Source organism: Onychomys torridus, chromosome 10, assembly GCF_903995425.1.
Source record: "Onychomys torridus chromosome 10, mOncTor1.1, whole genome shotgun sequence".
Classification (NCBI taxonomy): domain Eukaryota; kingdom Metazoa; phylum Chordata; class Mammalia; order Rodentia; family Cricetidae; genus Onychomys; species Onychomys torridus.
The window spans coordinates 86427782-86454077 of NC_050452.1; the positions used below are offsets into that span (position 1 = coordinate 86427782).

At 37.8% G+C, this 26296-nt stretch overlaps 1 protein-coding gene across 7 annotated transcripts in view; it reads left to right on the forward strand.

The window, feature by feature from the left end:
• Ankrd17 (ankyrin repeat domain 17) overlaps nucleotides 1-26296 on the forward strand; it is a 141989-nt gene that overhangs the window by 74150 nt on the left and 41543 nt on the right. For 4 of the 7 annotated variants that reach the window (XM_036200399.1, XM_036200401.1, XM_036200402.1 and 1 more), the window contains exons 9-18: nucleotides 481-672; nucleotides 1189-1298; nucleotides 2700-2787; nucleotides 5675-5802; nucleotides 6024-6167; nucleotides 6526-6628; nucleotides 8032-8784; nucleotides 13001-13149; nucleotides 23985-24096; nucleotides 24260-24405. In XM_036200399.1, coding sequence (XP_036056292.1) covers nucleotides 481-672; nucleotides 1189-1298; nucleotides 2700-2787; nucleotides 5675-5802; nucleotides 6024-6167; nucleotides 6526-6628; nucleotides 8032-8784; nucleotides 13001-13149; nucleotides 23985-24096; nucleotides 24260-24405 — 1925 coding nt within the window. The remainder of the gene's footprint in view (nucleotides 1-480; nucleotides 673-1188; nucleotides 1299-2699; nucleotides 2788-5674; nucleotides 5803-6023; nucleotides 6168-6525; nucleotides 6629-8031; nucleotides 8785-13000; nucleotides 13150-23984; nucleotides 24097-24259; nucleotides 24406-26296) is intronic. The other 3 variants (XM_036200400.1, XM_036200405.1, XM_036200404.1) reach the window with 3 other exon arrangements.

A 26296-nucleotide genomic window follows, 5' to 3' on the forward strand; every position in this document is an offset into this window, starting at 1 on the left:
TATTTACTCAGTGTTCCCAAGGACTTGGGTTTGAGCTCTATCCAGCACCACACAATCACCTAATCCAGGAGGCCATGGATGGTTCGTTCTCCAGTGTTGCCCCTCCCTTAAATTCGAATTATGTACATAAATGTACCTTAACAGTCTGGACTGTTAATATTGCCTGGGAAATAGTAACAGCTTATTAAATGTTAGCTAATGTCATTGGTAGATTTATCCTCCATTTTGACTCTTTAGGCGGGAATTAGGTGATTTTATGATTCCCTTTAATCATAACTAGTACCTTATTTTTAAACACTCCACCTACATATAGAAGATACCCACTTATAAATGTGGGTTTTTTTCCCATTTACTTTTGACTGCCAAGAATAGGGAAGAGATACTTCTATTCACTTTAGATGTAGTTCATTAGAAAACAGTTGTGTTTTGTTTGTGTCTGAATAAATTCCTGAACTTCTTTAAGTAGAATCTTTCTTTTAGGAGCAAATATCAATGCACAGACAGAAGAAACTCAAGAAACTGCCTTGACCCTGGCTTGCTGTGGAGGCTTTCTGGAAGTGGCAGACTTTCTGATTAAAGCTGGAGCTGACATAGAACTCGGGTGTTCTACCCCTCTAATGGAAGCTGCTCAAGAGGGCCACCTGGAGTTAGTGAAATACTTACTAGCTGCAGGTATGCCTTTTGGCATTTGGGAATATATTGCATGATGTAAGGATCACAGTACAAGTGTGTTTTATGTTGTTATGGCACACAGAATATGTGGTGAAAAGATAGGATATACTTTGTGTGTGTTCTGAATAATTTAGCTGTCACAGTAAGTATATGCAGTTTTAACGTCAAGTATATTTATTCATATATTTTTCTTTCAAAAATTTGTGTATGTGTTCATGCAGACATGCCACAGTGCATGTGTTTACAGGCAGAGGACAACTTGTAGAAGTCTGTTCTCTCTTTCTACCATGTGGTCCTGGGGACCAAACTTGGGTAGTCAGGCTTGATGGTAGTTACCTTTACCTACTGAGCAATTCTTGCAGACTTTTCCCTCTTTTAAAGATGTTGTCAATGTTGTCATTCTAGAAATGGATATGGATATATTGTCTGATTTAGGAGATGTGGGCTATCTTGGAGAAACAGGTTTATGTTGATTCTATAAAATGGTTTTAACAGTAATTATTTTAACTGTTACAGGAGCTAATGTCCATGCCACGACAGCAACAGGAGATACAGCTTTAACATACGCCTGTGAAAATGGCCATACGGATGTAGCGGATGTCTTACTTCAGGCAGGTGCAGATCTGGTAAGCTGTATCACTCAAATCTTCATTTATAAAAAGATGAATTAGGCATGTTAGCACATGCCTGTGCCCCTGGAAGGCTAAAGCAGAAAGGGGCCACCTTCAGCTACTTGAGTCCAGGGTCCCAAGGCCTTCCTGCAGTCCATGGCGAGACCCTGCCTCTGCATGCAAAGGCAGGCCATTAATAATTACATCAAAGGCATATCTTTTCACTTGGTTGGTTTTTTGTTTTGATTTGTTTTGCTTTTCCCTTTTATTTAAAGTCACATAGTCAGGTTTGGATTTTTTGTTGTTGTTTTGTTTGTTTGTTTGTTTGCATTATTTAGTTTTTCTTATTTTTGTAATAGTCAGTTCACTGATCCCACATCCTTACAAAGAAATGTTTTCTGCTTAGAGATGGTATTACAAATTAAGTTTTCCTTCCTTAGTTGTTTACCTAATGTAAATGTGGGTTAGAAGCATTTCTTTGTCGGTTGGGGAAAAATTGTCTACTGTGTTAAAACATAAGTATTTAATAATTTTGTCCCACGGGTGGTACATAAAGTAGTAAAGAGGGTAAAATGGATTATAAGTGTATTCAGTGCAGAGTATTAAGAGATGTCACAGGGAATGTTACGGAGTGATAAAGGTCAAAAGATGTAACTAATCTTTTGAGATACTAGTTCATTGGCTGGATGGAGTTTGGAAAGGGAGGCCTGGATAGAAGAGCTATATAATTGAAATTGTAGGAGTTGTCCCAGTGCTTGGAAGGTGTGAAGTATCTGTGTGGAGGGAAGATCTAGTCTCACTGTAGTACTCAGGAGACTGGGAGTTCACAACAGTGAGTTTTGAGGCTAACCTATGCTCTATGAGACTTTCAGAAAACGACAGGAGTTTGAGGAGAGGTCATATAGATTATAATCCTGTCATTCAGAAGACTGAAGTGGGAGGATCACTGTTCTGTGTGAGTGTGAAATGTGTAGCGGGATCTCACCATTAAAAAGGAGGAGCAGATTGACTATGCATTGTTGAAGTTCTACAGTCATTTTTATAGAGAAAGGACAATTCCCAGCTTGAATTAGATGGAGCATCATGTCAATGCTCTTGTGAAGCCTGGGTGCCAGCATGCTGGGCTTATATCTGTTGCTACAGCTTCTGGTAACTAGAAGTGCAGGTATGTGCTACTAATCCCCTACTTTAGGTTTCAAGTTACTACAATAAAGTGCAGATTTTTTTTTTTCATTTAAAGTATATTTTTCTTAATTTGCTCATTACATGATTATTAATATACTTGGGTTCAGAATTAAGTTCACATTTTCTTTTTTCTTTTTTTTAATGAAAGATTAAGTATTCCTTTGCAATTAAATACGAGTTACACAACAGTGAGGTTTTTTTTTGTTTGTTTCTTGTTTTGTTTTAAAACAGGAACATGAATCTGAAGGTGGAAGAACTCCTTTAATGAAAGCTGCCAGAGCTGGTCATGTCTGCACAGTTCAGTTCTTAATTAGTAAAGGTAATCTAAGGAGAAGATTTTCTTTTTTTTCCCTAAGCTATCTACGCAGAACTATGCTAAAGTATTTTGACCTTTGAATGCTAAAGAACATTTTGTGGTTATTATATGATACGGAGAAGGGTTGCTCCTAACATTAGTAATAAACATCTCATAATATTTTTAATAGCTGTGAGCTACAAAAGACTATTACACCAAGTAGCACTCTTGTGAAGAAACACAAAGAAAATTTCTTCTGTGTAAACTAGTGTATGTTGAAATCCTATTCTGTTTGTGTATGTACTACATGGGTTTTTGTTTTTTCCCCTGAAGAACATGGGGCATGCACGATTCCTACCTTACATTGTCCTCTTTTTAAAAGATAGTGAAGATAATTTTATAAATTGAATGAAGAAAGTATTCAGAATTAAAATGTGATACATGTCAAGGTACATGAAGATTTTTATTCATACTCAGCAGTTATTCTTTTGAATTCTTTACTGACCAAATAAACACGAAACTTTAAATTATTTATATACTATTTACTTTATAATCTGTTAAATTTTTTTTCAAATATTAGTTTTGCTGGGTAGTGGTATCGCATGCCTTTAATCCCAGCCCTCGGGAGGCAGAGCCAGGTGAATCTCTGAGTTCGAGGCCAGCCTGGTCTGTAGAGTGAGATCCAGGACAGGCACGAAAACTACACAGAGAGACCCTGTCTTGAAAAACAAAAAACAAACAAACAAAAAGAATTAGTTTTACTCTACATAGCAGATTAAAAATACTACTTCTAAAGCATAGAATCGGACAGAAATGATTGATAAGTGAAGGGCCATATGCACCTTGGAAATGTCTACCTTTTGTTCAGTAGTCTACAAACTTCTTATAGATTAAAAAATCAGGTTGGGGATTTAGCTCAGTGGTAGAGCTGTTGCCTAGCAAGTGCTAGGCCCTGAGTTCGATCCTCAGCTCTCCCCCCCCCAAAAAAAAAGGGGAAAAAAAATCAGAAATAGGGCTGGGGAGATGGCTCAGAGGTTAAGAGCACTGACTGGTCTTCCAGAGGTCCTGGGTTCAATTTCCAGCAATCACATGGTGGCTCACAACCATCTATAATGAGATCTGGCGTCCTCTTCTGTGTACATAATAAATAAATCTTTTATTTAAAAAAATCAGAAATGAATTCTTGAAGAAATTATTTCAGGGCAAGTTGGTACAGATTGGTGAAATATGCATGATGGTGGCACACTTTCAGGACTGGATTTATGTCCATAATTACTGCCCTCCCTCACCATCCCCTGGGTTTTTTTTCTGAGACAGGGTTTCTCTTTGTAGCACTGGCTATTCTAGAACTTGCTCTGTAGACCAGGCTGGCCTGAAACTCAGAGATCCACCTGCCTCTGCCTCCTGTATGTTTGCTGGGATGAAAGGCGTGCGCCACCACTGCCCTGCCTTTTCTTTGGTTGAATTAATTTGATTCCACTTTCTGCAACACAAATTTTAAAGGGTCTTATTAATAAAAAACCCAGGGCCAGATATTGGGGTGAAAGCTGAAAGGTCAGAGAAGCAGAACAAGGCACAGCCAACCTTACCTCACTAACTCCTCACCTGATCCTTTTTCCATGAATCCTCAAGACTGAAAGCCTCTGAGTCCGCACCCCTGAGGGACTCAGTTGAACTGCTGCTTATTTCCTGTCTCCTCACACCTTAGATACCATTCTCCACCCAGCCATGTCACTTCCTGGGGTTTAAGGCCTGTGTGCTTTACAAGAAAAGGCATGAGATCTCAAGTGCTGGGATTAAAGGCATGTGCCACCACTGCCTGACTCTGTTCCCAGTGTGGCCTTGAACTCACAAAGATCCAAACTGGATCTCTGCCTTCCAAGTGGTAGGATTAAGGGTGTGTGTCACCCTGATAAGGGGACGGGTTGGGGGAGGGCATTACTAGATTTTTCTATTCCTTGTCATTTTTTTAAATGTATTTCAACCATAGAAGACATCATTGCATGCATGCAGTGCCCACAGATGCCAGAAGAGGGCATCAGATCCCTTGGAACAAGTGGTCCCTGTGCTTGTGAGATATGTGTGGGTGTTGGGGACCAAACTTGGATTGCCTCTGGAGAATTTCAAATATTCTTAGCCATTGAGTTAACCATCTTTCTCTTTCTTTCCCCTGTATTTTACTTTATTAATATAATAATTGCCTTAGGCATGATACAACTTTGTATTATCTTTACTGATATATGCTAAAATATTTATGAGAGAAATAGATCATATTTCTGTAGGATTTACTTTAGAATAATTCTGTATAGGAGAGAGTTTTCGTGAAAATGAGGATTTTTGTGAAACAAGAGACTTTATAATCAGTGGAACTGGATAATGAGTATGTGAGGTTTCATTGTACTGTTGGCTTTTCTCTTTGTGATTTTTAAATTTTCCATGATTTTGTGCCAATGAAATGAATCAGTTAGTATCACTGGGTAAAGGTACTTTCTGCTTAGCCTGATGACCTGAGTTTAAGGCTTAGAACTCACATGGTAGAAGGAGAAAATCAACCTTTGACCTCCATGTGCATACATGTTATATATGCACCCCGATATATATGCTTGTGTGCATAAACACTAAATGATTTGTAGAATTTTGCCATAACTGGGGCTGGGAAATGGATCAGTGGTGAAAAACACTTGCCATTCTTCCAGAAGACCTGGGTTCAGTTCACAGCACCCACATCAGATAACCCACAGCCTTCTGTAACTCTAGTTCCTGGGGATCCAATGTCTGGCCTTCAAGAGCATCTACACATACATGGGGCATAAACTCACATGGGTCTACACATATACATATAAATTAAAAATGAATAAATCTTAAATTTTTTTATCACTCTGCTAATATATTTTTTCCATGTCTGTTTTAGGAGCAAATGTGAATCGAACCACAGCTAATAATGACCATACTGTATTGTCCCTGGCTTGTGCAGGAGGTCATCTGGCAGTGGTAGAACTGCTTTTGGCTCACGGGGCAGACCCTACTCACCGTTTAAAAGTAGGTAACTCGAGTGGTGAAGGCTGCATTATGAATTCCTCATCTTGAACATTATAAAATTACCACATATATGTTGTATTTGTAATGACATTCTGAGTATTGGTTATCTGGCTTTAATATAAAAAAAAAACTTCCCTGTTAGATTCATAACTTGAATGTATCTGAGACCTGATAGCTTTCTTAGTATACTAACTTTTTCCCTTCTAAATTTGTTCTTGTAGGATGGTTCAACCATGTTGATAGAAGCAGCAAAAGGTGGCCATACAAGTGTTGTTTGCTATCTTTTAGACTATCCTAATAATCTACTTTCAGCCCCTCCACCAGATGTCACTCAGCTAACACCCCCATCCCACGATTTAAATAGGGTAAGATTCAAAGTAAAGCATTTTATATTTCTTTTTAGCTATAATTTTCATTTAAATGAGATTATCTTTGTTAAGATGAAGCTCTGTATGATTATGCCAAGGCTCTTGTTATTTGGTATAACATTTATGTTCTAGATTGATGGAATTATGATTTCCTTCTTTAAAATTATGGTCAGAATAACTGGAATTCATAGCCACTTTCTAAAAAAAATTAAAGAATGTTGAGGAAAATAATTTGAAATAAATATGTCACTGTCTGAAGTGGCATGTTAAGTATACATAACAACTCTGCAAGTTATTAGCGTGACTGTGACTTGTGTACTAAAGAAGAAATGACTGTTATCTCCCTCTTCCTTAGGCCCCTCGTGTACCAGTTCAAGCACTGCCCATGGTTGTCCCACCCCAGGAGCCTGACAAACCACCTGCCAACGTTGCTGCCACTCTGCCCGTTAGGAATAAAGGTCAGTTATACTTCTAAAGACTTTTTCTTACATGTCCAGGTCAAATCAGAATACAAAAACTAGCCCTTCAAAATTATTTTTCACCAACAATGAATTTACTAAGTTGGTATCATTAAAGCTTTTTTGTTTGTTTGTTGTTTGTTTTAAACTAATGAAAAAGCAACTTTCTGGGAGAGAAGACAGGGACTGAGAGAGACTCAGAAGAGACTCGGGTGCTCTTTCTGATGGAGTTCTGATAGCCACAATTTCATGTTAAGCTGGATACAGTTGCATGACAATTCTGATCATTTTTATTTACCATTCCTAAATCTGTAGTGACATGAGGCATAAAGATTAAGAAGTTGGATCAAATATTAAAAATCAATTTAAAGAACTGGTTTAACATAGATTTATATTTAGGACACTTTTTCCTGAACTAATGATTCAAAGATACACTTTCTTAGAATTCCAAGGTCCATTTTTTTACTTGTGTATGTCATACCATGCCTGTTCTTAAGTATGTCCCCAAACATGACACCTACCAGTTTGAATCACTTTTTCTTTTGAAAAGTTTTACTTGAAGAAACTGTGATTTTTGGCATCTTGGTTTTGGCTACCTGTATTCTTTTACCAACAAGTATGCTAAGCATTCCCAGCAGTTGTTTTCAGTAACCACCACCAGCCTATTGTCTTGGCATCCTTTTCAGTTGGTTGCTAAACCTGTTGGCCAGAGCAGTCTGTTTACCTGGCTGTCAGAAGATACAGAGGGTGGCGTAGGCCAGCATCTTTTCTTTCAGGGAAACTAAATCCCAATTCTCTATTGGCCGCGTAGCTGTGTGACTATGTGAATTCTGTCTCTTTCCTTTGTCAGTCTTGAAGATGGTAGGTCCTAACAAATACATATATTTTAGTTGGATTTTAATTTCTTGGTGCATCTCAGTGGTTTGGGCACTCTCTGTGTGTATGTGTGTGTGTTTATCAAAGGCACAGACATTTATTAAGTGTGGGAAATCTTAATATAGACATCTAAATTTTCTCTACACCTTAATAACTTAGCTTAATTTTTCTGCTCTTATGGTGACTTTTTACATTCTGACCGTATGAAATCCTGCACACAGCTTTAGATCTGACTTTAACTGCACCACTTAAGTGTCACAAGCTTTCCTCCCTCTGTTGTCCAGTTGTTAAATTAGATATTTATAAATTCTAAACTCTACTTCCAGAGATGACTATGCACATAAAATACATACATTTTGTATTTGTGATAGAGAAGGTGGACTTGTGTTTAACTCCTTACAAGTACATTTCACCTTCGTGGATATGATACCTTGGTGCATAACTGTGGGCACTAAACCTCCCAACAGTAACTCTGTAATGAGGATGCCATTCATGTGCACTTCTGAGGGGGTTTCTTTTTCACACAGCTGCTTCTAAACAAAAGTCCAACAGCCATTTGCCAGCAAACAGCCAGGATGTACAGGGTTACATCACCAATCAGTCTCCAGAGAGCATTGTAGAAGAGGCTCAGGGAAAGTTAACAGAACTGGAACAGAGGATAAAAGAAGCCATAGAAAAAAATGCACAGCTGCAGTCCTTGGAGCTGGCTCATGCCGACCAACTTACCAAGGAGAAGATCGAGGAGCTGAACAAAACAAGGGAGGAGCAAATTCAGAAGAAACAAAAGATTCTGGAGGAACTGCAGAAAGTAGAGCGAGAGTTACAGCTGAAAACTCAGCAACAGCTGAAAAAACAGTATCTAGAAGTTAAAGCTCAAAGAATTCAACTTCAGCAGCAACAGCAGCAGTCTTGCCAACACCTGGGACTACTTACTCCTGTTGGGGTTGGAGAGCAGCTTTCCGAGGGAGACTATGCACGCTTACAACAAGTGGATCCTGTTTTGCTTAAAGATGAGCCCCAGCAGACTGCTGCTCAGATGGGTTTTGCACCAATCCAGCCTCTGGCGATGCCTCAAGCTTTGCCTCTGGCAGCGGGTCCCTTGCCTCCAGGGTCCATGGCAAATCTTACAGAACTTCAAGGAGTGATAGTTGGACAGCCAGTACTGGGCCAAGCACAGTTGGCAGGGCTGGGGCAAGGAGTTCTCACTGAAACACAACAAGGGTTAATGGTAGCCAGCCCTGCTCAGACCCTCAATGACACGCTGGATGACATCATGGCAGGTGGGTTTATATTGTTATGAGCAGGTATCAAATATGATTTGCTTAAGGCGAGTAAGAGTGTGCCAGAGTTTTTTTTTTTTTTTTTTTTTAACCATTACTCAACTTGAAAACTATTTTTGGACTCTTGACCCATTGTGTCTTTAGAAATATTAATGTTAAGAAGTTCTCAGATGGCTACAGGTCAAATTAAAGATTAGTTTATACAAGACAAATGGCCAGATCTGTCTGTCTTAGATCAGTAGGCTGGGAATCCAGGTTTTTCAGTAGTGGATTGAGTCTTGGGTTTTTCCTTTTGGTTATCTTTTTCACTTTTAAGTTCAGAACACTGGGGTTGGATTTTGGCGTTTTTTGCTTCTGTATTTACATCAATAAAAGAAAAATATACAAAAGTTGAATTACAAAGGTATTAGGGTATATTAGGAAGTCTATTTGTGATAAAAAGAAATACTTAACTTACTAATGTACCAAACTTGATGATGGCTATTTAAAAACAAGCAAACAACAATCAAAACAAACACCTTTACAGCATTAATAAAGTACCAACGGAGTAGAGTCCAATTCTACTGTATGTCAGTGTTTTTATCCCCTGTGTATGCTAATGTATAGTCTGTTTCTGACTGTATTTTGGGAAGGTGTGTTCCCTTGACAGTATGGGAAATAACTTTGCTTTAAATGTGGAGCCAGAGAGTTTTTCTTCTATTCTAATAAGGGTTGCAACTTGAGAAGAGTTTTAATGCTGCTTATTTGGGACTGATTTTGTGAATTGTATAACAGTAGAAGTTGTTTTCATAGGGTTATAGGTCATCTCTGCTACCTAAAATAATTTTCCTTCTTCAGGAAGGAAATTTGATAAGGAAAGGAAGGGAGAGAATAAAGGAAATAAATAGTTGTTGAATTTTGATAATTTTCTTCTGATTTCTTCCCACTTTTTACTTATTTGTCTTTACCTGGATAATTTACTATTTCTAATTTGAAACTAATTTGAGAAACATTATGATGAAGTCATACATTAATATAAGGTTCTTTTTTTTTTTAACAGAAAATATGCTTTGTAGCATTTAGATATTTAGGTTGAGAAAATACAGAAACTGAAACAGGTAATGAGGTAGATTTTGCATTTCAAAAATTGGTATAGCTTCCCAGTCCATTTTTTTTTTAATCTTCTCAGCAATATGTGGTATGAAAACCTCTGCTAATCTTAAGAGTAATATAAACCTATATGAGGATAATTGTTAGTAGTAACTAATAATGAGAATTGTAACAATCTCAATACAAGTATAGATTTTTAAGACCTAAATCCCTATTAATCCTCACTAACTGGTTATGATACCTAATAAACTTTAAAGACTTTAACATTGTATGACAATTTGCTCACAGTAGTTATCAATCCAAAATTGATACCATGTTCATGGCCATTAACTTAGATCATAATTCTCTATTGTATCAGTTTACCAAAGGATTATAGAATTAAGTGTTATTTATTAATGAAATAAGATTTGGGACGTTCTATACCAATGACTGTTGGAAAGTTGGTTTTGATGCGCTATTAGAGTTTACCTGATGTACTTGAGCATAGTTGTCAACAATTTGCTGATTGTAAAATTTTTTAATTCTGATGAGAATTATCAGATGTTTGTAAAATAGCTTTTTTTATTGATTCATTTATTCCCAAAATTTCTGTGTTTAAGGTTGTTCCTTCATAAAATTTTTTCTTTGCTTTTTTTTTTTTCTTCTTCTCAATGAACGTAAGATTTTAGGGATTATGACCAATTTGCTATTTTCTAAAAAGGCTTCTGTGTCATGCTCTTCATGTGGGTAAAGAGACATACCCAGTGGAAAAAGAACAGAATTAAAAATAATCTTATTGTATAGCTGCAGATGATCTTTACCTAGTATCTCAATCATATTCACATGTCTGCACACATGTGCACATACAAGCACACACAACTTTTTTCTGTATTCTTCTCCTTGTTTGAATAACTTTTGATCATATTTGTCCTTTCAGTTGACTAAGGATCAGTTCCATTCCTGTTTTGGGCTTCCTTCTTTCCCCAAGCACTCTCCCCCTCTCTTTCTTTGTTCTCACTCGTTAGGTTTCTAGGTTTCTTTTAGGATGTTCTCCTTTCTTCTGGTGCTGAGCTGGCCTAGTCTTCAACCTTCCTTATTCCTCATACTCACCAAATCAAAACTAGGCACTTGTTTAACCTCTCTGAACACGTGCCCCTGTTTTGTCTTGATGACACTGTTCCATTTCTGTTGTTAAAACCTTTCAAGCATGCAGTTTTCCCTATCTAAATTGAATTTTAAAATGTAAAGAAAAAGAAAAATTCTTAGAATTTAAGATTTTTCCTCTTACCTGTGTAGTAAATGGTTGAATGGTGAACTGTTACTTACTCTTACTTGATAAAACAGTTTGAAGGGAAATGAGGCTTCTTTCTTATCAACTTTAGATGAGAAGATAAAACAACCAATTTGAAACAACCCACAACAAGAAAACTAGGTTTAGTGGATTCTTTAAAAGATATTATTCTGGTTGGAATGGGGATTGAAATTTAGACATTTACCTATCTTTTAACCCATTTAAATTAATAGAATAGAAATCAGTGAGGGCCAAGGATATCTAACTCAGTTGATTTAGAGCTTGAATAGCATCCATGAAGCACCCTAGCACTCCATAAAACCAGTGGTGCACCCCTATAAGCCCAACACTTGGTAGGGTGGAAGTAGCAATACCAGAAATTCAGGGTCCTCATAAACATGGAACCTGTCTTAGGCGCTGTAGATTTGATGTGATTATGAAATGTATGTATAGGATAGGAACTTTCAATGAAATTATTTGATTCTTAAATCTGTGTGCTCATGAGCCTGTAACCCTAGCAATCTGAGGTAGACTCAGGAGATGAGGATTGCAAGATTGAAACAATATCTATAAAGAAATCAACAAGACTATCAAAAGTCTCAGAGTCATTAGTTCATTAGTAGTAGCACATGCTCCTTGATCTGGTTCCTTAATGATTCAGATGTTTTGTTGGGTTTTTTTATGTTCTTTGTTTTTCTTTTGACTTTTAAGTGGACTAAAAAATGTAAAATTATAGAATGTGTGTTGCTATAATGTACAGTGTATGTTTGTGCCTGACCTAAATATTTTATGTAAAGTAGATTTCTTAATTGATAGTCATGTTTATAACTGTTACAAGATCAATTTCATTATTATTCTTGGCAAGATAAATTCTTTTGCCTGGTCTCAGACTAAGCTGTGACTCTCTGTTTTGTGTCTGATGGAGTTGACAGTAGTTGGGAACACACCTCTACACTCTATTCAGAGATTACTAGCCACAATTTAATACCAGTGCAGCAGCATTCTTACTGTGGGTGAAGAGGAAGATGTTCACACATTAACTACAGAATTGAGTTGTTGAGAGAACAAAGTCCCTTAAGCTAATTTTCAGTTTATTCTCTGCCTCTGTCTTTAGTATTATTCTTCCACCCCAAGTACAGATCTAACTAGATATTATTTAAATCATATATGTGGGTAACATAAGATTACAGCGGAATCTTACTTAGAAGAACAAGAATCCATATTGGGAGGATGATTGTGTAAATATACTTATTTCTTTCCTAATCTTAATTTTGTCCTAAGTCAGTGTGATTGCCAGGTGGGATATTTTATTCCTCTCAGAATGATTTTTAATGTGAGAAAATATAGAGTTGAAAATATACTTGAAAAAATTGTCACAGCAGGGCCTTCAAAGTTACCATTGCCCTGTAGTGGTTAGTAAATATGTGGTGTTTTAAATAGTTTGACTTCTAGGATCTTCCATTCCAATGGTGAAGTAACTTTTATTTGCTCTACAATACAAGGTATGAAGTTGTGAAGTTTAAAAAAAAACAAAACCTTTCTTTTGTTCTTGACTATTTTATCATTCCTTTTCTGTGTAATTTTAGTATACAAAATATTTTGTTTACAGGATTATTTTGAATTAAGATTTTTATGGTTACTTTCATTAAAAAAAGAGAATGTGTCTTTTAGGATTATTGAATGGGAAGTGTATTATTCAATATACATTCTAATTTGGGGCTATCCACCAATCAAAAATCATCAGAAACTTAGTTATTAATGTTATAATAATGTCTTATAGACATTTTAAAAGACGTATTTCTTACTCTTTCCTAACAATGTTTCATCCTTATTAAGTGCAGTTATTTTGTTCAACAGCAGTCAGTGGAAGAGCATCTGCAATGTCAAACACTCCTACCCACAGTATCGCTGCTTCTATTTCCCAACCTCAGACTCCAACTCCAAGTCCTATCATCTCTCCTTCAGCCATGCTACCTATCTACCCTGCCATTGATATTGATGCACAGGTAAGCTCCACAATAGGAGAGATGGTTTCCCTGGAATTACACCACCTTTAAATGTTAACCTTCAGTGATCTTAACACCTTACAAAGACTACAGATACAATTAAAAATTAAAATCCATTTTTAAACAAACAACCAATGCAGGCATGGTGGCTCACACCCAATGCTAGCATTTAGACGGCTATGGCAGAATTACGTGAGTTTAAGGCCAGCCTGGGCCTTCATAGTTAACGCCTGGCCTTGCTGAGCTAAAGATTAAATTTAGTTGAGAAAGTACTAGAATGTAAAATGTAAGATTAAAATGAAACCACAACTGTGATCCCAGCTGTTGGGAAGTAGGGTAAAGAGGATCATGACTTCCAGAAAGGTTAGCCTCAGCTGTGTAACACTATGAAGCTAGTCTAGGCTGCATGACATCCTGTGTCAGTAGAACAAAAATTAGGATTGCTGTGTATTTTCCTAAATAGGTAATGGGTTGTTTATAAAAGAAAATGCTGGGAGTATAGAGAACTTACGGATTATTTAAAAGTCCTGGGTTGAGTCCCTAAGCCTCACCAAAGGATGATACTGTAACTTCATGAACTGTATGTTTCTATACATTATATATTCTTTGTTGCATTCTATAACTTTTCCCCTTGAGATAGGGTCTCCCTATAGCCTAGGCTGGCCCCAGTCCTGGCAATCCTCCTGTTTAATCCTCCTGAGTGCTGGAGTTACAGGCATGAATCATCATTGCTGTGGGATATCTTTCTGTACGCTGTGAATATGTGTTGCTCTGGTTGGCTAATAAGTAAACTACTTTGACCTATGGCAAGGCAGCTTTGAGGCAGGCAAGAAATCCAAGCACAGATACAGGAAAGAGAAAGGTGGGATAGGAGAGACGCCAAACTGCCATCCAAGGAGCAACATGTAATAGGACACAAGTAAAGCCATGGAAAAACGTGGTGATACATAGATTAATAGAAATGGGTTAATTTAAGATGAAAGAGCTAGCTAGTAAGAAGCCTGCCATAACCATACAGTAATTACTATAAGCTTCAGAGTGATTATTTTACAAGTGGCTGTGGGACCTCAGGGCTGTGCAGGACACAGAAAACTTCCAGCAACACACCATACCTGGCTTTATATTGCTTTTAAAGATTATGATGGAATTATGTATGGTATGAGGAAATATGTAGTTTATGCAATTTTAGCTGGTAACAGATTCCCTGGAGGAGATAGAAACACTTTATTTCTTGGGATTATCTGGAGGAATATGTATGTGAGTAAAGAATGATACTGTTATGGTTTAGAAAGCTTGAGATCTTCTAAGTAAGCAGTTCTATTAAAAATAATTTGATTCCCACTCAAGAGGCAGAGTCAGGTGAACTTCTGTGAGTTTGAGGCCAATGAGAGCTTCACAGTGAGACCCTGTCTCTTTTAAATAAAGAAAGAAAATTTAGTTGATGCAGGACTGCAAGGTTCCTCAGTGCTTAAAAAGGTGTTTGCCACCAAGCATAAGAGCCTCAGTTTGATTCCTGTAACTCACATACTGGAAGAAGAAAACCACCTCCTACCAGCTGTCCCCTCACCTGTATGTGTGCTGCTAGATCATGTGTTCCCACACTACTTACATACATTATAAGATGAGCATGAAATCTCAGGGCAAGATGGGATTGGCAACTTTAGCTTGTTTTATCTTGAAAAAGGCCAAAAGGTGGCAGGCCTGATGTCACCAAGTCTATAATCCCAGCCCTTGCAGAGTAAAGGCAGGAGGAACAAGGGGCTTCTTTTCCGCTACATAATAATCAGTGAAGTGAAATTAAAAAGAAGGAAAGGCTAAATTTTAATTTGAAGAAACAGGTATATACCATTAAAACCATGTACTTCCAAGCTATGACAGTTCCTTTTTTATTACAATGTTTAATTGTTTTATATGTGGGTTTGTGTTGTTTTTGTTTTTGCTCTTTTGTGGGGCCTGTCACCCAGCTCCCAAATAAGTCACACTCGGAGGCTTATTCTTACTTATAAATGCCCAACCTTATCTAGGCTTGTTTGCCAGCTTTCCTTAACTTAAAAGTATTGCGTCTATCTTTTGCCTCTGGGCTTTTCCCTTTCTTCTGTAACCTTCCTTACTTCGTTGCTGGTTGTGTGCTGGGTGACTGGCCCCCGATGTCCTCCTTTTCTCCCTCCTAGATCTCCTCTTCCCAGATTTCTCCTTCTATCTATTCCCTCTGCCTGACAGCCTCAGGTGTCCTTTCTCCTGCTTGCTATTGGCTGTTCAGCTATTAGACCATTGGGTGTTTTAGACAGGCAAAGTAACACAGCTTCACAGAGTTAAACAAATGCAACATAAACAAAAGTAACACACCTTAAAATAATATTCCCTAACGGGTTTGTTCATCCTTAGACAGGGTCTCACTCTGTAGACCAAGCTGCACTGAAACTCACAGAGATCCTCTGCCTCTGCCTCTGCCTCTGCCTCTGCCTCTGCCTCTTGAGTGCTGGGATTAAAGGTGTGTACTACCTTGCACAGGCTTATTTTGATTTGCTTTTTTGTTTATGTGTTTGTTTTATGTGTGAGTGTTTGAACTACGTGTGTTCGCGCGCGCGCGCGCCTGGTCTCTGTGGAGGCCAGAAGAGGGCATTGAATTTCTTGGAACATACAGCCATAAGCTTCCATCTGATCTGGGTGCTGGGAATTGAACCAAGGTTTTCTACAAAGAGCAGCAAGTTCATTTAATCACTGAACCCTCTTTCTAGCCCTAAAAAATTACTGGGGAATATTTTAAAGAAATTACCTAATCCTCAGACCAAGTCGCTGCCATTACTGTCCTGAAATGAGAGTAATCAATTTGTTTATTTGTCACATTGCTTGGCTAAGGAGGAGGAAGGCTAGGAGCCAGACTCATAGCTGTAATTGTTGTTGGTTTTTAAAACTGTGAAAACCCACTCGGGAGGCATAGGCAGGCGGATCTTTGTGAGTTCGAGGCCAGCCTGGGCTACCAAGCGAGATCCAGGAAAGACACAAAGCTACACAGAAAAACCAACAAAAAAAAAAAAAAAAAAAAAAAAAAAACCCTATGAAAACCACATTCGTTTATATTTATTGTTGATCAAATTGTGGAATTCAATAAATTAGATGTGTGTTATTTCCTTTGAGATTTTTATCTTGAGACCATTGCATTTGACAAGTATGTTTTGATTTTTAGGGGACCAAGAATGAGCCCTTATACAAAGTTAAGTCATGTTTTCAAAAAATTTTCAAATAAAATGGGTCTCAAACTATGTGCCCAAGTATGACTGTGACTTTACTGAATTAGGTTACTAATGATGAAATTTCACTCATGTTACTGTTTAACCAACAGTCATGTAAGTTAACTGAGAATTTACATAAATTAAACTAAACTTTTGTTTACATGTAAAGATTTAGCTATGGCCCCGTAAAAATATGGCTCAGCAGTTAAGAACACCTGTTGCTCTTACAAGGGTTCAGTTCTTAGCACCCACATGGTGGTTGACAACTACCCTTAACTCTAGTTCCAGGTGATCCAGCTCCCTCCTCTGGCGTCCAAGGGCACCAGGCATGCATATGGTGCACATAAATGTAGGCAAAGCAAAGCACTGAGGCCTAAAATACATGAATATAAAAAAAAAATTATCTGGTTCCTATTTTGAGGCTTTTTAAAACTTTCGTTGCATTTTTGCCTAACATGAGTTAAGTTTGAGTGCTTATCTAGATACAGAAAAAATTTTTAATCTGGAGGGGAAAAACAGCCAAAATTATAATTAGGACAATTCTTCCTGACTTAATTATTGAAGTTAATTTAAGAAAATTGCTCCTGTGTCAAGCAGATACTTCAATAAAAAAATTTTTAAGAATCCTTTTCTCTTTTTTTGGCATATCCTTCTAAAAATATTTGACATTAAAATAAAAATCCCATGGACTCTGATGTCATGAATGTTTTTGTTTATATGACCAAACTTGGCTGGAACACACAAATGAAATACTGAAAAATAGCAGAGTGCTGAACTCCTGTGAGATATTAAACACTCTGTAATGCGATAGAGAGTCTGATTCTGTTGATGCTATTCAGAGGTGAGTCGGGTATATTTGATCCCTAGCATAAACTGAGCAAAAGGTTTCATGAAGCAGTAAATAAGATGGAGGTTAAACTTGGGTACCCCTGAATTAATTTTTTTTTAATTTTATGAAACTTGATTGACTCTCATAAGTACTAAGTAACTATAGGAAAGGACTGGTTGTTTTGTTTATGGTGTTTTTTGTTTTTGGTTTTGGAGCCGAGGATCGAACCCAGGGCCTCTCGATTGCTAGGCAAGCGCTCTACCACTGAGCTAAATCCCCAACCCCTGTTTATGGTGTTTTAACACTTGTTTAAGTCTCTTAGCTTTGTTATTCTCAAAGTCTTACGAGCTTTTCTCGAATTTGAAGTAGTAATGTGAGAAAAACGAAAAAAAAAAATTAGTATACATTATTTCCATCCCTTATTATCTATTCAAAGTTGTAGGTGTAGGCTGGGAATGTGGCTCAAGTGGTAGAGTGCTTGCATATAGTATGCACTGAATCCTGGGTTTGATTCCCCAGCACCATATAAAATCTGATACATTTAAGCCGGGCGGTGGTGGCGCACGCCTTTAATCCCAGCACTCTGGAGGCAGAGCCAAGCGGATCTCTGTGAGTTAGAAGCCAGCCTGGGCTACAGAGAGAGTTCCAGGAAAGGCTCAAAGCTACACAGAGAAACCCTGTCTCGAAAAAAACAAAAACAAAACAAAACAAAAGAAAAATCTGATATATTTGTTTATACCTCTAATTCCAGCATACAGGTTGAGTGAGAAAAATTAAAAGTTCAGTGTCATCCATTGGTACATAGCCTATTTGAGGCCATTCTGGGTTACATGAGCTTATTAAGTTTAACTTGTCATGCATCAAATCAAGACTTAAATTATAGCTAAATGTGAGCATAAAACTTGGAAGGTTGAAATAGGAGAATTATCTTAAGTGGAGTACAGAGTGAAACTCCCTGAATACTGCCTCCCCAACTCCTAAAAAAGTAAAATAAAGTTGTGAAGTATGTGAAATTGTGTTTTACCTTTGATTGTCTAAATGTTAGTTAGATGTTTTTTCTATATTCTTACCAGTTTTATAGTCTAGAGAAAAGTTCCACTGTAATGATATAACACATAATTGAGGAAGTGAAGAGGAAATTATGTGTAATATACATGAAGGCCTTCTTCTGTGTCCTGGGTATGTACACATGCCAATAATCCCAGCAGTTTGAAGTCTGAGGCAGGAGGACTGGGAGTTGGAAGCTAACTAGCCTGGCATGTATAACAAGATCTTGCCTCAAAATAAAAAGCAGTTTCCTTTAAAATTGTAGCTTATAGCAGTTGGAGAGATGGCTCAGAGTTTAAGATGGTTTCCAGCACCCACATGGCCCTCACAAACTGCCTCTAACTCAGATTCCAGGAGAATTCATACCTTTTTGTGGCCTCTTCAGCACTCAAGACAAGGAGGTCCTGAGGGCAGCCTATATTCAGAAGGACACTGTCTCCTAGGAAAGTGATGTGCACTAAACTACTGCTTTGTACGAACTACTTTTAGAAAACTTACTAAGTTCAGTTTTACTGAGTATTTTCATTTATTTGATATCCTGAAGTGTTAGTTTACTCCTTAAACTTACACATAACCTGGCAGTATAAGAAGATAAAATATTTGAATTGTAAAGATTTTTTTGTAGGTATATAAAAATGTTGAGCTATTTCAGTCTTTCCCGGTTTTAAACATAATTAATTTAATAATAACAAGTGTACTTCCTACAAGAGTTTTTCAACCTGTATAATAATCAGCCATTAAAGGTTTCATTTTTGAACAGCACTCTTCACTTATTTTGTGATCCTTTGAATTACATCACGTGTATGGCCATAATGTTATCTGCACATTTCTTCTCTTACTTAGTCATGTAATAATTCATAAGGTATTTGTTTTATTGATTGTTTTTGAGACAGTTTCTCACTGTATAACTTTGGCTGTCCTGGGACTTACTATGTAGACAGGCTGGCCTCAAACTCAGAGATTCACCTTATACTTACCTTTAATCTGAGTGTTGCCACCCTGCCCTGTTTTATACATACTACATACATGTTTTTTTTTTTTTAACACAAACTGCCCCCCCCCCCCCCCTTTTCTTTCCATGTTTGAGACTTTGCTTTAGGTACTTGATAAGGAAGAAAGTAACTGCTTGGCCAGTGTGTGATGTTAAATCCTTAAAGGATCCTTCTTGTACTTTTCCCTCTCTGACATTTATTTCTGTTCACTGTCAGTCACTGTTAATATTAAACTATTTCAGTTATTTTTACTGATGGGTTGTAAAGCAGGATACTATCAATTTGGAATTATGTTAATGTTTGGAGGATAGACGCAATCATACTGAACTTTAAGTTCTCATGTTATCTTAAAAATACGTGTTGCAAGCGGTGGTGGCCCAGTACTCAGGAGGCAGAGCCAGGCAGATCTTTGTGAGTTGAGGCCAGCCTGGGCTACAGAGTGAGGCGCAAAGCTACACAGAGAAACCAAAAAATAAAAATAAATTAAAAAAAATTTTTTGTTGCTTTCAGTTCTTCATGATGTGAAAATGGAGTGGACCTTCTCATTTTTGTAACTAACTTTAGTTCCTTAAAGAACTTAACAGCTCTTTGATCAGCTTTAAATGTTTTTTTTTTAATTTGTCAAGATATATGGTTTAATAAGCTTTTAAAAAGTAGTTTGAACTTAAATTCAAATAGACTCTGTACAGTATTTAACTAGATCTTGTAGAATGACCTATATTTACTTTGTAAACCTGAGATTCTGGAATAGAGCACTTGAGAAAAATGATGCTTAAATTTAATATTAGCTTAGTTTATGCTTTATAATGAGGGGAACTATATATTATTGATCACTTGAAAATTTTCATGGTTGTCTTTTTTAAATTTTGTGTATTTTTGTGTCTTCCAGTTAGACATGAATATTATAATTTACCCTTTGGTCTCAAAGAATTTTTAAAACTTTTAAACCTAAATCTATTGGTGGACTACATACAATTAACAGAGAGGACATAGGATGTGGGTGTTTAATAGTCTCACGCAGGCTGTTAGATAGGCTTTGGGATGCAGTTGGAGGATCTTGCTGTCTGAAATGTCCTTCTTGGTCTTTGAAAGCCCTCTCTAGTCGTTACCAGTTTAGTGTGCCCATCAGAAAGTTGTTTCTCTGAGCGTTGGTTGTCTTTTCTCTAAAATCCGACATGGTTTCTTTTCTTTCCTTTTTCAAAATACAAACTTGAATGAAGATCATATGTTGCAGCGCAGAACTGTGACTCATTGAAGTTTCGCGTCCTTCCTTCTCCATTGTTGTAGTTGGTGCACCTCTCCCTTGTGGCCATCCCTGACCTCTGCAGTCAGTGCTCTTCTGCAGAGCAGCCAGTGCGGCTCCCTCTCCATCACTGACTAGTAGGCTTTTTCTTGTTTCTTCACTCTTGATCAGTCTCACTCTGTTTTGATTGTAGTTTTGTAATGGAGTTGGGCTGTTACAGTTACTGGGAGGGTATGACTGGTATTCTATCACTGTACTGTAAGTATTTAAGCCTGTTAACAGTCTTTGAATATGTGAAGTTTTACAGCTGTTGTCAATCAACATTCAGTTAATGTATTCCGGACAAAATATTACATGGTAGGTTGAGAATGAAAATATAGTATATGTTCATTAGGTTTTCAAACATTTAGTGGGCTGGCCATGGTGCACCAAATATTTCCTCTCAGTGCTTGAGAGGCAGAGGCCCACTTGGCCTATATAGTATGAGCCTATCTCAGAAAAACAAAGATGATTTTTTTGTTTTTTAGTCTTCTGAAGACAAAGAAAATGGTGTGGTAATAGAGATATAAACGTATTATCAAAGAGAACAATAGAGTTTGCCCGATACGTGTGCTCTCAGTAAGTTCAGGTGGGATTAAGTTTTCAGGCAGCCCCAGCTACATAGTGAGACAGATTTCAAAACAAACCACAAAGGAAAGATAGAGGCATCTTTTAGAACAGTTTTTGTTACCACATTAAAAAGTAAAAAGAGCAGAGTGCGATGGCACACTCCTTTAACCTCAGTACTCAGGAGGCAGGTGGACCTCTATGGTCTACATAGGAAGTTCTAGGGTAGTCAAGGCTTCAGAATCAGACCTCCCCCTACCCCAAAGAAGGAAACTCACCCTAATGCCTGCAGAGGCAGGCTCAGAGGCAGGTGGATCTCTTAATTCAAGGCTAGCTTGGTCTACATAGAGAGCTCCAAGATAGGACTGCAGAGACCCAGGCTCAAAATCCAAGAAAAAAGAAAGCAAGGAACCCCAGCATAAAAAGGAACAAGTCATAAAGCTGCTTGTTTTTGTTTTGTTTTCTGAAATTCTGTGTCATGAGTTAAGTCTTGAAAATCGTTGTGTATGTTGAGTTTGTAGTTAATAGTGACCCCATTATTTTGCTTTAACTGAGAATGGTTTTAGTATTGAAAGTCCTCATTACAGTGGCTTTTCCCACTGAGTTCTGTCAACCTGTTTGGTACAGTACTTCTCAATTTTAATATAAATTTATTTATATTTAAATTTAGCTGCATAGTTGAAAAAGCACATTCACATGTTCATTTTCTCAGACTACCTAAAACATTTTCCGATAGAGTGATTTATTAACTTAAAAATAATTTAAAAATTGAGGCAGGCAGATGTCTGAGTTTGAAGCCAACCTGGTCTACATAAGGTGCTTCGGGTCAGCCAGAGCTATATAGTGAGAGTCTGTCTCAAAAGCCAGGCATGGTGGCATTCTCATGCATTCCCAGCATCCATAACTATCTGAAGGAGTGAGCGACTCTCCTAAGCTTTAAAGGGGGATCCCCTCTCCAAAAGAAGCACCCCACTAGCGATACTAGTCACACATTGTTCAAGAAGTTCAGCTCTACAGCATCATATCTCAATTACAATCTTGAGTAATTTTCAAAATATAATGTATCCCACATGTTTTAGTCCTTAACGATTTGGGGCCTTTATTTTTAAACACAGCTAAGTTACTTGAAAACAATTGTTTATTATTTGTTTTCTGGTTGGTTTTTTTTGTTTGTTTGTTTGTTTTTGTTTTTTTGTTTGAGGCCAGGTTTCTTTGTGTAGCCCTGGCTGCCCTGGAACTGGCTTTGTAGACCAGGCTGGCCTAAAACTCAGAGATCCTCCTGCCTCTGCCTCCTGAGTGCTGGGATTGGGGGTTTTCGAAACTGTGCTCAGCACAATTTTTAAATTTTAAGGCTAAATAAAAAAAATTCAGCGTGACTTTTATGGGTCCAATACAACTAATTTCGTCTACATTTGGTCTAAATTTGTATACAGAGGATTCTATTGATTTCCTGCATGTTATAAACGTTTTCTGCTCTAGCTAGTAGGACCTGTATCCCTGGCCCTGTGTTCCTGCTCTTGTTGTTGTACCTGGTCTGTTTCCTACCCTCTGATAATTTCTTCATGTACACGGGCTGGTGAGCATCAGCTGAAGACACCAGAGGGAATCTCTGCTCATCTCTTGAACACTCTGTATAGTCCTTCCTCTTTAAACTCTCTCCTCAGCTAGGCTCTGGGCACCTGCTATTCCTACATTCCTATGTTTTTGTCCTTAGGAATCACTGTTCTGTACTACCTGTCAACACACATTTACAGAGAGAGAGATGGGGGGGGGGGCGTGATGAGAATGTCTGTGTATGTGTATTAGGACTGGCTGTTTTTCCAGAGCTCCTGAGTTCAATTCCCAGCAACCACATGCTGGCTCACTGCCATCTGTAATGAGATCTGGTGTCCTCTTCTGGCCCGCAGGGATGTGTGCAGGCAGAACACTATATACATAATAATAAATCTTGAGGGGTGGGGATAGAGAGGGATCTTGTCTCTCAAAAAAAGGCAATAGAGGTAGAGGCTGAAGGAATAATACAAGTTCAAGGCCAGCCTGGGGTACAGTGAGGTTCTACCTCAAAAATGTAAACAGATGTTATTTGAGGGGCTGGAGAGATGGCTCAGAGGTTAAGAGCACTGGCTGTTCTTCCAGAGGTCCTGAGTTCAATTCCCAGCAACCATGTGGTGGCTCACAACCATCTGTAATGAAATCTGGTGCCCTCTTCTGGCCTGCAGGCATATATGTAGGCAGAACACTGGATACATAATAAGTAAATAAGTCTTTTTTTAAAAAGTTATTTGAAACAGAAACATATATCTAATCTGTTACTCTGTTAATATGTGGCAGCAAAATTGAATTCACACTTTTTTATCAGTTTTATTCTTGAAATTAGCATATGATAGAAACCTATTCTTTTATCCTTTGGTGCCATTAATAATTGCTTATAAAGTTTGAGTATTATTTGTAATCCTAGCCTAGAAAGGTCACTGAAGCTAGGCATATGGAACAGGCTTGTGAATTCAGTGCTCCAGTTGTATGGCAATGAGGAACAAACAGTTCAAGGTCATTCTCAGCTAAGGCAGACCCAAGCTAGGAAGTTTCAGAACCACCACCGAAAAAGGAAAAACAAACCATGAATTGGCTTTTTATTGGTGTAAGGGTTGGCAGTAAACCATATACCATACAAATGCTTTTTGTAAGCCTGGCTTGGTGGCATGCACTTAAACCCCATTACTCAGGAAGAGGCCTGAGGCAGGAAGATGGTTCATTCTAGCTAAGCTTGGGCCACATAGCTTGGTGTCTTGATGGAATAGCGGAGCATGTATGTATCTGTGTTTGTGACATTAACACTGGAAAGTTATTTAAATAAACTAATGGCTTCTTTTTCCTTCTCTTCACAGACCGAGAGTAATCATGATACTGCACTAACGCTTGCCTGTGCTGGTGGCCATGAGGAACTGGTACAAACACTACTGGAAAGGGGAGCTAGTATTGAACACCGAGACAAGAAAGGTAGCTCTTACTCTTGTTTTTACTTCGTGAAAGGTTTGTGAGAAGTAAGACTTTAGAAATGATTGGTGTATAGCCAGCCACATATTGGTGTTTGGTATATTGGAAAGCAATTGTTACTGTTTCTTTGCTTAGCATGTTGTAAGCAGATTTTTTTCCCCCCTAGGTTTTACTCCACTCATCTTGGCTGCTACAGCTGGTCATGTTGGGGTTGTAGAAATATTGCTGGATAATGGTGCAGACATTGAAGCCCAGTCAGAAAGAACCAAGGACACACCACTGTCCTTGGCATGTTCGGGGGGCAGACAGGAGGTAACATTTCCTCTTAGAATAATTTCTTTTTCTGTTTAGCAAATATGTACTCAGGTATTTGTTTTCCATATAAGAACATTTTGCCGATTAGGTTTGTCAAAGTAACTCACATTACTGCATATTAGCAAGAATAGGGTTAGTATAATATTCCAACAAAAGTCATATAATGTATACAGTCCTGTTCATCTGAAAATAGTTCCTGCCGTAAGAATCCTGTGTATTGCGTTTGTGTTAAGAGAAAGATTAAGCCATTCCAGATGAGATGTGCAGTGCTTTATGTCTACTTATCCTTCCTCTTCTAGAACTTCAAACAGACCAAATGATAGGAGTTGATCATATAGGCACAAGAAAATCGAACCGTGCAATTAATTTTGTGTCTGATAGCATTTAATGGTTAGCTAGTTAGCCTAGTTTGAGAAGTCACTCTGTCATCTGTGTTAGTTTCCTGTTCAGCTTAGAAAGGGCTTGTTCAACAAGCCTAACAACTCAGGATCTCCACATGGAATGAGGGAAAGCACTTTGTAAAGTAGTCCTTTGATCTCCACATGTTCACTGTGGTACATGCTCCCATATTTGGTCCCATACAACACACAGTAAAAATCAAAACAGTCTTAAAAGTTCGTCTTTTTCCCTATCCCTTCCTTCTAACTAATCAGATAAGCTCACTGGGTTTTTCAAAACAAACTAGTAAAAGAAATTTTTATAATTCTTATCCAACAGTGAGAAATATAGTAAAAAAAAAAAGGCACAAATAAATAAAAGGTAGTACTCATATATTACAGATTAAAAATAAAGCATGATACACACATGGAGTGTTTTTTGGGTAGCTTTTTATTTGGGCTACTTCTATGGTTTTTTTCCCCTTGCTCATAGAGTAATACAAAGGTTCATGCTTATGATGATAGCATAGCGCCTGATCTCGTGTATCGCTTCTCACTTCTGGTTGTTTCATTTGTAATTCACAATGGAGGTGGAGAGGGTCTTAAAAAATTAGCAGGGTGTGTTAGCCCATGCTTTTAATCTCTGCAGTTTGTAGGCCGAGGCAGACAGATCTCTCTCTTAGTTGGAGACCAGCTTGATCTTCATAGAGAGCTCCAGTCCAGCCAGGGAGACAGTGCCCTCAACAAACAAAACAAAAACAAAAACCTTCTTTCTTAGCCACTCTTCTATTGCTGTGAAGAGATATCATGACCACAGAAGCTCTTATAAAGGAAAGCATTGAATTGGGCTTGCTTACATTTTCAGAAATTTAGTTCATTGTGGTCACAGCAGGAGCATAATGGCACGCAGGCAGACCTAGTGCTGGAGAGACAGCAAGAAGAGAGAGAGATTCTGGGCTTCTGAAACCTCAGAGCTCAACAAGGCCAACCTCCTAATCCCTCTCAAATAACACCACTCCATCATGGCCAAGCATTCAAATATATGAGCCTATTGGGGACCATTCTATTCAAATCACCACATTAGATTCCTACCGATTCCAGATTAAGACTTGATAACAGAAATTTTTGAGGTTAAATACAATTTTAAATTCCTAATCATGGGACTGGAGAGATGGCTCAAAGGTTAAGAGCACTGGCTGCTCTTCCAGAGGTCCTGAGCTCAATTCCCAGCAACCACATGGTGGCTCACAACTATCTGTAATGAGATCTGGTGCCCTCTTTTGGACTGCAGGCATACATGCAGACCGAATATTGTATTCATAATAAATAAATCTTTTTTTAAAATTCCTAATTATGATTTAGCTTGAAATATTATTTCTTTCACAAATATTTTAGTTTCAAATCAAAGAAATAAAGTAACATCCCTATTTAAAAACAGTAAGCCACACTTTTGTGAGTTATTCATAACTAAAATAAAATAGGTGTGCTGGAGATAATAGTCACTAGTAAAT